Source organism: Dipodomys merriami, unplaced genomic scaffold (genome assembly GCF_024711535.1).
Source record: "Dipodomys merriami isolate MVZ:Mamm:240054 unplaced genomic scaffold, mDipMer1.0.p SCAF_1, whole genome shotgun sequence".
Lineage (NCBI taxonomy): Eukaryota > Metazoa > Chordata > Mammalia > Rodentia > Heteromyidae > Dipodomys > Dipodomys merriami.
The window spans coordinates 133,178,873-133,191,524 of NW_027202270.1; the positions used below are offsets into that span (position 1 = coordinate 133,178,873).

Genomic DNA, 12,652 nt, shown 5'->3' on the forward strand with positions numbered 1-12,652 from the left:
ACTGATTCTTTTTCATTGTCTCTCAAATACCAGGTTCAGGCTTACCTTACTTGTTGCAAACTGCGTTCTGCATACCTGATTGCCGTGAAGCAAGAACACTCCCGGGCCACCACCCTTGTCCAGCAGGTGCAACAGGCTGCCAAGAGCAGCGGGGATGCAGTAGTACAAGACATCTGTGCCCAGTGGCTTCTGACAAGCCTCTCCCGTGGTACCCATGGCTCAGGCTCCAGGAAGTGATCCTGAGTAGCAGGGCCAAGAAAACATAGCCTGAGAACTGTGGCAACAGGAGCAGTGCCCTACAACCTCTCTTCTCCTGTGGAAAAGGACTTCTCTGGCTCTGCCCCAGATGGAAAAGAGCTGGAATGGCCCCTTCTTTCCTACTTAGGCAAGAATAGGACCTTTCACACAAGTGCCATGTTTCTGTAGACTTGGGAATCTGTGTTTGTCTGAAGATAGCCAGTTCTTTCTACCTCAGAGTGAGTGAGTGAGTGTGTGTGTGTATGTATGTGTGTGTGTGCGCGTGTGTGCGTGCGCCCATATGTGTGCATGTTCCTATGCACTCATGTTTATGCCCAAACATTTTCTGAACAAATGAGACTCTTCTCCTTTGAAAAGAGGCACTTTACTTTAGACTTCTGCCAGTCTGAAAACCTTCCCTGCGTTTTGGTTCTTAACCCGGGTTCTCCTGTTTGTACACAGTCCCTCTCCATGCAACATTGGTAGCTCTTCTTAACTAGCTGGGTTTAACAGAAAGCTATAGAGCAACACCAAAAGGATAGCTACTCCCTTCCCATAATTCATAGATGACTCTTCAACCTGTGGAATGAAATGGTTTTTCAGGTGACTCCAATGACGCGAGTCTGGAAGGTAGCCTGAAGATGGGGCTTTTCCGACACCAGCACCAGAAAGCTCTGGCTGCGGTAGACGTGATCAAATCTGGGAGGACATCACATGAGCAGAGCAGAGCATGTCCTGTTGCATTCATTCTGAGGGGAAGAACAAACAGGCCTGTCCAAGTAAGGACACAAGGCAGTTGTTTACAAGCACAAGGTTGGCTCTTGTAAATATCCCTACTGCAAAGTTGATGGGTACAGGAACATGGCTTTCTCTTTAGAGCCTGGAGAGATAAATAGTAGTTGAAATCCTGTGACTGAATGGCTAGCTTTTGGGAATCTGAGTTCCCATCCTGTTTGTGCCTCTTGAATTGGTTAAGAAACCACTCCTCTTCTCTTCAGTCTCTTTGAGACCACAGGGTGAATATGCGAACACCTGAGTCTATCTTAGCAGAGGGAACTAGGGGTTCATTTCAGAGTTGGGCCTGGGGCCAAGAGTCTGGATAGGAACCAGAGGAGGGTACAATGAACAGATCATGTCCAGTTGGTGGAAAACTAGGTAAAGCACTTCTTGAATGTGGGTTGGCTTGTCTTCCCATGTGACATGTTAGTGTTTGAGAAAGGGCCTGTCAAACTCTTGATTTGGATTTGCAAATGAGGGGTCTAAAGGAGAGCTCTGAAACCCTGAGTCTTCCACCAGCTAGAGCTCAGTTATCTTACCTGTGATGCTGAGACAAACAGGAGCTGAAAGCTGTAGATAAATATCTGGTGCTTAGAAACCCTGTGGATTTCTATCTGAACCAAAAATTTCAATAGCAAAATAAAAAAACAATATCTATGAACATCTGTTGGATTCAATTTTGATCTTGTTAGAGAAGAGGAAGGGAAATAAGGAAAATACTAAAATCCCTTAGGAGTAAAATTTAACGAGTGGTTTTTCCTTCCTGTGTCATAGAATGCATCTGACACCCAGGCAATATCTTTACCTGGCCTCTGCTTGCCCTTCTGAGATTTGCCCTATTTTGCACTGAGCATAAGCACTTTATACATATGGGCTGCATATCATGAAGTCCCTAGTTTGAGATTCTAAGACCAGATTTTCCTTTTCCACTAACTATTGAACTCTACAATAGGCAACCATTGACCAGACTGACATAAGATGAGGCTAAATGCCTTTAAATGTCACATCGCTGCTTCTGTCAAAGCAAGTTACACAAAAACAATTGTACATGTTGAGGTATTGAATGATCTGCTACTAGCAAACCACAATAAAGTGTTATCTGGCTAGTTCCTTGGCTTCCTGACTTCTTTTTGCTGTTTTGGCCATACCTATTACTTTTTCTTTGTGTTTTCTTGTTGAGAAGAAAACATAAGTGGGAAAGATCAAGTGGCCTTCAACTCTTCCACTTTCTCTATACAATTTTCATAATGACTAATTCTGTGGTTAGGATTTATCTCATTTGTAAGTGTTGATATTGAAGTTTAATTATGAGCATATATACTAACTTCATTTTCCAGTCTATAGATGACTTGTAGGGACTCAAGATGAAAAGGACATTGCAAGTAGTGGAAAGGAACAGAGTGTCTGAGGCTTTTCGCTCATTGTGATAGCAGTTGAGCTGCTTGACAAATTCATTACTGTAAAATGTTTTTGAAACTCCTAATTATTTCTTCCTGTTGATGGTTAGAAATGTGAATATTGACTGTCAGGTCAACTTGTCCATAACATTTGTGAATACTGTCTATAAGAAAATTTGGGAGTGGGCTGGGAAGATGGCTCAGTGGTAGAGCGCTTGCCTTGCATGCATGAGGCCCTGGGTTCAATTCCTCAGCACCACATAAGCAAAAAGGAAAAAAAAAGCTGGAAGTGGCGCTGTGGCTCAAGTGGTAGAGCGCTAGTCTTGAGCTGAAGAGCTGAGGGACAGCGCCCAGGCCCAGAGTTCAAGCCCCATGACCGGACCAAAAAAGAAAAAAGAAAATTCGGGAGTTGTTTGACTCATTAGCTCTGGCCTGGTTACATGTCAGACTGAAGGACAAATTTGGCTACTGTGCCGAAAAAAGATGCATCAGTTCTTTATATCTCTATCAGTTAAGTATGAAAAAAAAGCTGACTCATGCCAGTGGTTCATACCTGTAATCCTACCTATACAGGAGGCTGAGGTCTGAGGATTGCAGTTTGAAGCGAGCCCAGCCAGGAAAGTCTATGAGATTCATCTCCAATTAACCATCAAAAGGCTGAAACTTGCTGTGGCCTCCATCAGTCGTGTTTTCCTTGAGCAATGTTAGCTAAGGAACAACACCCAGGCCCTGAGTTCAAGGCCTAGGAGAAGCACACAAAGAAGAATGTGACTGATGCCTGTAATCCACCTATTCAGGAAGCTGAGATCTAGAAGATGGAGATTTGAAGCCAGCCAGAAAAGGCTGTGAGCAAAAAGCTGGGTTGGAGATTGACTCAAATGGTAGAGTTCCAGCCATAGCAAGAAAACCAAGCAAGAACATGAGGTACTGAGTTCTAAAAAAAAATAAAAGTCTCATCTGCTGAGGGACACCCATGGTAAAGCACCTGCTTAGCAAGTAAAATAATTTTTACTTTGCCAGGTGCTTATGGCTCACACCTGTAATCCTAGCTATTCAGGAGACTGAGATCTGAGGATCATGGTTCAAAGCCTGCCAGGGCAGAATAGTCCATGAGACTCTCATCTCCAATAAACCACCAGAAAACCAAAAGTGGTGCTGTGGCTCAAATTGGTAGAGTGCTAGCTTGAACTAAAGAAGCTCAGAGACAGTGCCCAAGCCCTGAGTTCAAGTCCTACAACCAACAAAAACAAAAGTGATTTCAAACCCCAGTACCACCAAGGAAATAAGAGAAAAGTCCCTCTCATCCCTTTCTGTCTAGCACAGTTACTTCCAGTGTATGGTTCCAGGCTGTTTTATGCATAAACATAATGAATTTACTATTATGTGGTATAATGTGATAGTAACCAATCTTTATTGTAAACACTTTAAGCTGTTGCTGCCCTTTGCCACACTCATACTGCAGTGAATTACCCGGAATCACGGAGTCGCAGGATATGTGTGTTTAGTAAGTAATCCAAGTCACCTCGCAGACAGTTTACAGCCACTGATTCTCCCACCAGCAGTTTGCCGAGTGCGGCTTCACCACACCTGGCTCTGCTAGCAAACATTAGAGATCCTTCCTGTATGTGTGGTCCCCAGCATCACCAAAAGAAAAGAAGTCAATAAATCTATATTTTTTACTTTAAACCAAATAATGCTTTGTTGTTCTTTTGGGTTTTGTGGGGTTTTTTGATGCTAGTCCTGGAGCTTGAACTCAGGGCCTGGGCACTGTTCCTGAGTTTTTTTTGCTCAAGGCTAGTGCTCTACCACTTGAGCCACAGTTCTACTTCTAGCTTTTTTGTGGCTAAAGGAGAAAAGAGTCTCACAGAGTTTCTTCCCTGGGCTGCCTTCAAACCATGATCCTCAGATCTCTGCCTCCTAAGTAGCTAGATATGAGGCACCAGTGACCAGCTCAAGTCGTGAATTTTTGAAACAAGTTTTTGAGAAAAGCAGAACCCAAATTGAAAAAATTGTTTGCTGAGGGGAAAACTGGAAGAGAGCCAGGGGGAGGGGGAGAAATGTATTCTGACTTATGTAACTGTAATCCCTCTGTATATCACCTTTATAATAACAGTTTAAAATTAAAAAAACTTTGCCTATTGCCCTCTTTGCATAGGTTTGCAGTATGATACTTGAGCTACTGGCTATAGTCAGTGCCTTTATCTCCTTTCCCCAGAAACCTGATCTCATCCCACTTCTCACTTAAAAAAAAAAAAGGTATCACAACAAACACAAGAAACAGTGATGATGAAAATAGGCCTGAAAGCCATCTGGTGTGGACTTGGCACATGGATATGTTACAGCACAGAAAACTGGAATCCTTAATAGGATAAGATAGATGTGCACTGTGTCAAGGAACCTGAGCAGGGCTCAGTTACCAGATGTCTTTGGCTGGGGTAAAATGAGGTAGATCAAAAGCTATTAGACTTCACAGCCAGTCAACCAAATATTAATGTCAGAGTAACCCTAGGGAAGATGGCTTTTTCTTGGTCTGCATCCTCATTCACACTGAAAATATCAGTGAAACTGCCAGTTTTATGAAAGATTTATTTAGCATCTGGTCACTGGATGGCTTCTTTCCTCCTCCCTGTATCTTCATATTGTTTCTGCTTGGATCCCTGCCTTCTGCCAGCCCACTGATACCAAGTGGTATGAGCTGCCAGGAGATAGTCAAAAAAGGAAGGGCCAGGCACTGGTGGCTCACGCCTGTAATCCTAGCTACTCACGAGGCTGAGATCTGAGGATCGCAGTTCAAAGCCAGCCTGGGCAGGAAAGTCCTTGAGACTCTTACCTCCAATTAACTACCAGAAAACCAGAAGTGGCGCTGTGTTCCAAGTGGTAAAGTGCTCACCTTGAGCTGAAGAGCCCAGGGACAGTACCCAGGCCCAGAGTTCAAGCCCTACAATCGACCAAAAAAAAAAAAAAAAAAAGAGTCCTCAAATTGGTGGATCTCCATTTACTTCCCAACAAAGATGTGGCATCAAAGATTTCAGTGCCATTTTCCTCCTCACTTCCTTGGAGGCTTTTACATGCATACTTTATAAAAATGTGTATGTTGGTTTTTGTGCAGGTACTGGGGCTTGAACATAAGACCTGTATTCAAGCTGTCCCTTAGCTTTGTTCTCTCAAGACTGGCACTCTACAAGTTGAGCCACAACTCCTTTTGGTGGTTATTTGGAGATAAGAGTGTCACACTTTGCTGGCTTTAAACCTCAGTCCTCAGATCTCAGCCTGCTACTGAGTAGCTAGGATTGCAAGCGTGAGCCACTAGTGCTCAACTTTTCCTTGTTATTTTGTCCTTGCAAATGAGACTTTCCACCTCCTTGTTTCCTTTTAGCTTCCTGTCTCCCATTTCATTGTTCTGAGATGTTTGGTTTGTTAGCTTAGCCTTCTACAAGTTGTAGAAGGCCTTATTTCCCTGACTGCCTGATGATTTCCCACTTTTATCTTCTCGTCTCCTACTCTACCCAGTGGACTACCATTTTTTTTTGCGGGGGGGGGGGGGGGGGGTCCGGTCGTGGGGCCTGAACTCTGGGCCTGAACACTGTCCCTCAGCTCTTCAGCTCAAGGCTAGCGCTCTACCACTTGAGCCACAGCGCCACTTCCAGCTTTTTTTTTCTTTTTGCTTATGTGGTGCTGAGGAATCGAACCCAGGGCCTCAGGTATGCAAGGCAAGCGCTCTACCACTGAGCCAACTTCCCAGCCGGACTACCATTTTTAAAACTCATCCTTCAAGCCAATATTGATTATCACCTATATCATTTGCTTCTCAGGCTGTATTCCTTCTTCAACCTTCTTCACCATTCTAATCATTCCCTCTGGACATCCTTACATTACTCTCCAGGTCCATAGATTCAGCAGTCATCTTCACTGTCTTGAGTTCTCAACCAAATTTATTCCTCTTAACTCTCCCACATTCATTCGGCCTGCTGGAATCCACATGGGCAACCTGAACCTAAAAATATTAGCACATCCAAAATGGAATAAATAATTTCCTCCACAGTCTTCATCTTCCTCCGTCAGTGAATATTAGCATTAATATTACTGTTGTGTATGATACCCAGGTTAGAAATATCTGTGCTATGTCTTCTCCTCCCCTCATTCAATAAATATTTAAGCATGTGTCCAGTGGAAAGCCAATTCCTGTGACCCTACTTTCCCAATCAGAAGAACTGTGCCTTTTGCTTCATTGTTTTAGTTCAAGTCTTTGTCATTTCTTCCCCTTTACCTTAAACATTCTTCCTCAAGTTACAATTCCTACTAACCCCGTGTCAACAAACAGTTAATTCTAGAAGAATAAAAAGACTTCTAGAGTAAAAGGAATTCTAGAAGAATAAAAGGACTTCATCATCTAGACGTATTGAAAATCTTTCTAAATAGATACAACTCAGAATCCTTGAAAGACTTAATTTTTTATTCTAAAATATACATCATGTAACTCTACCATTTATATGTTTACACTTCCGTGGCATTAAATACATTTTTTTTTGGTCGGTCGTGGGGCTTGAACTCTGGGCCTGGTCGCTGTCCCTCAGCTCTTCAGCTCAAGGCTAAGGCTCTACCACTTGAGTCACAGTGCCACTTCCGGTTTTCTGAGTGGCTTATTGGAGATAAGTGTCTCATGGACTTTTCCCGCCCAGGCTGGCTTTGAACCGTGATCCCCAGATTTCAGCCTCCTGAGTAGCTAGGATTACAGGCATGATCCACCGGTGCCCGGCCTAAATACGTTCATATTTTTAAGCAATCTTCACAACTACGTTTCCAGAAATCTTGCATCATCTCAAACTGAAACTCTACCCACTAAACACCAACTCCCCATTTTTCATTTCACCCCCTGGTAAACCCTACCTTGTTAATGTGTCTACTCTACGCATCTCATATAAGTAGAGTCATGCAGTGTCCTTTTGTGTCTGATTTATTTTGCTTAGCATAATCAAAAAAATTAAGTAACCAAATTTATTGCTTATGAAGTTATGCAAATTTATTACCTCTGCCCTAGTGCTCAGAATGCAGTGTTCTTTGATTCTGGAAATCATTCCAGGACCTCAGAAGGCTGTATTTCTCTTTTCCCATATGCTTTTCATGTTACCTAAGGAGACCTTCAGTGTTGCCAGTATGGCTCAAACAGTAAAAGTGAGCAAGTTAGTAAGTTCAACACCCTGAGTTCAAACCCCACCACCACCAAAAAAAGAATATTTGTATTATCTTTAAATAGTTGTACAAAGGAGTTGCAGCTCTACAAAGCAGTTCATGGATACAGTGTCACCTCTTGATCAAAGTCACTTCTCAATATTCTCACCCAGACTCCTTTCCTGACTTTTCTTAATTGTTAGGTCACATCTGGAATTTTTTTCCCTTTAAGAAAGTAGTTTATGTTGAAAGATTAAAAATTAGAGTTACATTTTACAATTGTTAATTGCTGATTTTGCTTTTGTAAACTTGCTCCCCCTAGCACTAACCCCCCCTCCCTTCTGGAAATAAGGAATTGAGTAAAAAAAAAAAGTCTGGGAGCCCAGATGCCGCCCCAGGACAAGGTTTGTGGTCATAGATAAAGAACAAACAAGTAAATTCCCCAAGTGGCCAAATGGGACCCAAGATAAGGACCACCTGGCAAGTCCAGCAAACTAGGCCAAATGTTAATCAATCACAAGCCTGTTACTATGTGAACTCCCCTAACCCTTACCTCCCAGAGTGACTACCTCCTTTAAATCACCCCCACCAATCGTTTTTACAAAGAGTGTTATAAACTTCCCCACGTAGTAAAAATGATTGCTGGAGTACATAGTGACTTTTAAACGGGCCAATCCCGGGGACACCTGGTGTTATATGCTAATCTTATGGTTTTTGCCTTTAAGAATGCCTGTAACCGCTACTCGGGGCTCTCTCCCTTGCAGATGCGCAATGCTGAATAAACTCTTCTTGCTTATTGCATCTCCCGGCCTGGAGTCTGAGTTTCTGGGGCGCCCTCCCGTTACGAAAGTATCCTAGGGGGCTAGGGTCTTTCAATATATACAATGCATCTTGAGCTGTGCCATCCCTCCAACATCTTCATACTCCTTCTTGTACTTTTCTCAACTCTGGAATATACAGGGCATTCTTGCCTGCATTCTACTCCTTTCCCCCACTTCAGCATTATCTACCACAGCCAAGATATTAAGTCAGCCCCGATGACCCTCATGGACGAATGGATCAAGAAAATGTGATATCTATACACAATGGAATTCTCATCCATCTAAAAGACTTTTGTGTCATTTGTAAGGAAATGAAAAAAATATATTAAATGGAATAAGCCAGACCCAGAGAAACACAAGTTGCAGTTTCCTTCATGTGTGGGAGCTAGCATGTGCCTATTAATCTACAAGTAAACCCACTGAGTGGTATGCAAGCTGTTATAAATGGATTAACTGAAGTTAATAGACTCACTCTATGGAGATCTCAAATAGTATAATTCTTTAGAAAGACTAAGTCAAAGCCCAACAAAATAAGTACCAGGAAATGGGTACTAGCACCAGTGGGCCGGAAGGGCCAGGGGAGATAGGTAGAAGAAATTCTCCTTCTAGGGGCTTAAAGATATTTTTCCATATTTTCTTCTAATCCTTATTTCTAAACAAAAACTTCATGTTTTCATTTGAATAGCTACTTTGTCTGACACCATGTACTGAGTAATCCTTGTTGGTCTCCTGCTTGAAAAGCTAATTCTACACAGATCAAATTCTTACCTGATTCTTTCCCCTTTAGCACAGCTTAATGCTTCACAATAAGCATTTGATCCAAGCTGAACCTGGGGTTTTTTAATTTGGAAATTAAGAAGTAGCTGCAGTACCTCTTCAGTGCTAGAGACCAAGAGTTATAAAACTTGAGAGTCTTCAACAGTCAAGGTAAAAACACAGTCATTTACTACTTGGATCCTAATTTCTGAGATTTATCCCTGCTCTTCCCTTCCCCATTTATCACTTTCAAATTTTCCTTGAGTGTTTGAGCTAGATATTTCATGGTTTTTGGCCTTCCTTTGCTCAAAGTGAGTGTCTATTTTGTAACAAAGGGAATCCAATAATACACAAAGTAGGTCCTCCAGGAAAAGGTAACATTGCATGTCTAGCAATACTGTTTGCTAAATTGAGTTGGATGTGGGCTAGATTGCAACTAAGGGAAGCTGTACTAGTCCCTTTGATTTTTTTTCCTCTCTTGATTTATTTTAAAGAAATATATAACAGTCTCTCAGGCAAGCAAAATTGGAAAAGAATTTTTACCCCAGGGCGGGGGTAGAGAGGAGACAAGAATGGTGAGAAAGAAATGGAACTGGCCCAGGATGAGCAATAGACAATAATTTTGGTGTTGGGTAAGCTGGAGATAGGCAAGATGTAGCTTGAACTGGAGGCTCAGGGAAATATGCCACTTCCTACACCATTGGAAGCAGCTGAGGACTCTTAAAAGCGCACAAGCTCTCTCGGCTAGGTGCTATGATTCATACCCGGATCATAGATACTCAGGCTGAGATATGAGGATTGCAGTTCAAAATCAGCCCAGGCAAGAAAGTCTATGAGACTCTTACATCTGATTCACCAGCAAAAAGCCAGAAGTAGAGCTGTGGCTCAAGTGATAGAACACCAGCCTTGAGTGAGAACACTAAAAGATAGCAGCCAGGCCCTGAGTTCAAGCCCTAACACTGGCACCAAAAGAAAGAAAGAAAGAAAAGAAAAGCTATCTGTTTACCTGGTTCCACTTTACCACTTACCACGTATGAGAACTTTGGGAAGCTTCTCTGAGCCTCAGTGTCCCCACTTGTAAAATAGAGATAACTATAGTAACTACCCCAAAAGCTCTTGTGAGAATATCTAATTCATGTAAATGCTTTACTTAAGCTATTGTTCTCACCCCTGGGTGAAAGGAAGGGGAGGGGCCCTGGCTTATGTGTGGGTAGTGATTGGCTTATCCCATCTGAGGGCATACCACAGTGGTGGAGCCAAGGGAACCCAGCATACCATTCCAACTAATGTCATAAGGAGACTGTGGCTCTTCTGAAAGAAAAGCCTCCTCCTCTCTTTTTTAGGGCCATTTTCCTTCCCTGATTTGAACAAACCAAGAATAAAAAGATATTGGTGAAGCTGGGCACTGGTGGCTCATATCTATAATCCTAGCTACTCAGGACATGGTTTGAAGCCAGCCTGAGCAGGAAAGTCCATGAGACGCTTATCTCTAATAAATTTCTGAAAAAACAAAAATGGAGCTGTGGCTCAAGTAGTAGAGGGCTACCCTTGAGCTCAGGGTTAGCACCCAGGCCCTCAGTTCAAGACTCAGGACCAGTATAAAAAAAAAAAAAAAAAGAAAAAGAAAAGAAAAGGAAACATTGGTTGGCTGGGCACAGGTGGCTCACACTTGGCTACTCAGGAAGAGATCTGAGGATCGTGGTTTGAATCCAGCCCAGCCAAGAAAGTCTGTGAGACTCTTATCTCCAATAAACTACTCAGAAAAAGCTGGAAGTAGTGCTGTGATTCAAGTGGCAGAGCACTCGCCTTGAGCATAAAGATTAGCCCAGGGACAGTGCCCCAGGCCCTGAGTTCGAGCCCCTAGACTGGGAAAAAAATAAATGACAAAAAAACATTGGCAAGACAAACAGGAAAAGAGAATATAACAACTCTAAGTATGAAGTGATAGGATTATTAATGTTGTATTAATGAATAGTAATAGTGATGAAATTTGATTTTTGAGGTTTTTAATAAGACAAACTGAAGTCGTTATGACTGCCTAGTGCTTTAAAATATTACTGTCTGCCTTGCAGGGCATATTGCCCAGAGGAATGGCATTCCTACTGTGCTACGGGACAACATCCCAGGAGCACAAACCCAGGATCATTCCTGCAGTGAAACACAAAGCTTGCGGAAGAAGGACAGCAAGGAAAGCAGACCAGGTTGCTACACAATAAAAGGGAAAGACAGAACTTGGTTTCATAAATAAAATATCCCTTTCCCATCCCCTACCCAAAGCTATCATGCTCCAAATGGGCGAAAGAAGATTGATATGCTGACAATACTGAACCTGGCTGAAAAGTGGCTGGAGTTCATGATCTTATTTGCTCTACTTTTGTCTATTTCAAAACAGGGCTAGGGCCCTTTAGTGGTAGAGCAATTGCCAGCATGTGTGAGGCTCTATTCCCCAGAACAAAAAGAGAAAAACATTTTAAAGGGCTTCCTTCCTTCCTTCCTTCCTTCCTTCCTTCCTTCCTTCCTTCCTTCCTTCCTTCCTTCCTTCCTTCCTTCCTTCCTCTTTCTTGTTTTTCCTGGTCCCAGGCTTGAACTCAGGACCTAGGCATTGTCCCTGAGCTTCTTTTTGCTCAAGACAAGTACTCTACCACTTGAGCCACAGCTCCACTTCCGACTTTTTTGGTAAATTATTGGAGTTAAGTATCTCATGGACTGCCTGGGCTGGCTTCGAACTGCGATCCTCAGATCTCAGCCTCCTGAGTAGCTCAGGTTATAAGTGTTAGCCACCAGTGCCTGGCTTAAAAGGCTTTTTTTTTTTTTTGGCTTTCTTTTAAGGGAGCAGGAAAAATATGGGAAATGGGAAAAACATGTTCCTGATCTATATGTATGAAAATGTCATGATGAAACCCATTAACAAAAAAGCCCTGGTCGATGGGTAGGTGAATGGGTAGGGCAATCCTACTCACTAAAGTGGTAGGCTGGCTTCCTCTCTCTGCTACATTTTTTTTTTGGGTGGGGGGGGGTCCAGTCGTGGGGCCTGAACTCTGGGCCTGGGAGCTATCCCTCAGCTCTTCAGTTCAAGGCTAGCACTCTACCACTTGAGCTACAGCGCCACTTCCGGCTTTTTTCTTTTTGCTTATGTGGTGCTGAGGAATCGAACCCAGGGCCTCATGCATGCAAGGCAAGCGCTCTACCACTGAGCCACCTTCCCAGCCCCTCTCTGCTACATTTTTTTTTTTTTTTTTTTTGCTGGTCATGGGGCCTGAACTCTGATCTGGGCGCTGTCCCTCAGCTCTTCAGCTCAAGGCTAGCGCTCTACCATTTGAGCCACAGCGCCACTTCCGGCTTTTTCTGTTTATGTGGTGCTGAGGAATCGAACCCAGGGCCTCATGTTTGCAAGGCATGCACTCTACCACTGAGCCAACTTCCCAGCCCTCTCTGCTACATTTTTACCTGAGAAAAAAATGTGAGGCAATGAAATGAATATAAATATTTATTTTT

The 12,652-nt window shown here is 42.9% G+C and overlaps 1 protein-coding gene across 2 annotated transcripts in view; it reads left to right on the forward strand.

Moving 5' to 3' along the window:
* Positions 1-2,123, forward strand: part of Zfyve26 (zinc finger FYVE-type containing 26) — a 72,137-nt gene extending 70,014 nt beyond the window's left edge. For both annotated transcript variants that reach the window (XM_070031481.1, XM_070031487.1), the window contains one exon: positions 34-2,123. In XM_070031481.1, coding sequence (XP_069887582.1) covers positions 34-237 — 204 coding nt within the window. In that variant the 3' untranslated portion in view covers positions 238-2,123. The remainder of the gene's footprint in view (positions 1-33) is intronic.
* The last annotated feature ends 10,529 nt before the right edge of the window (positions 2,124-12,652 follow it).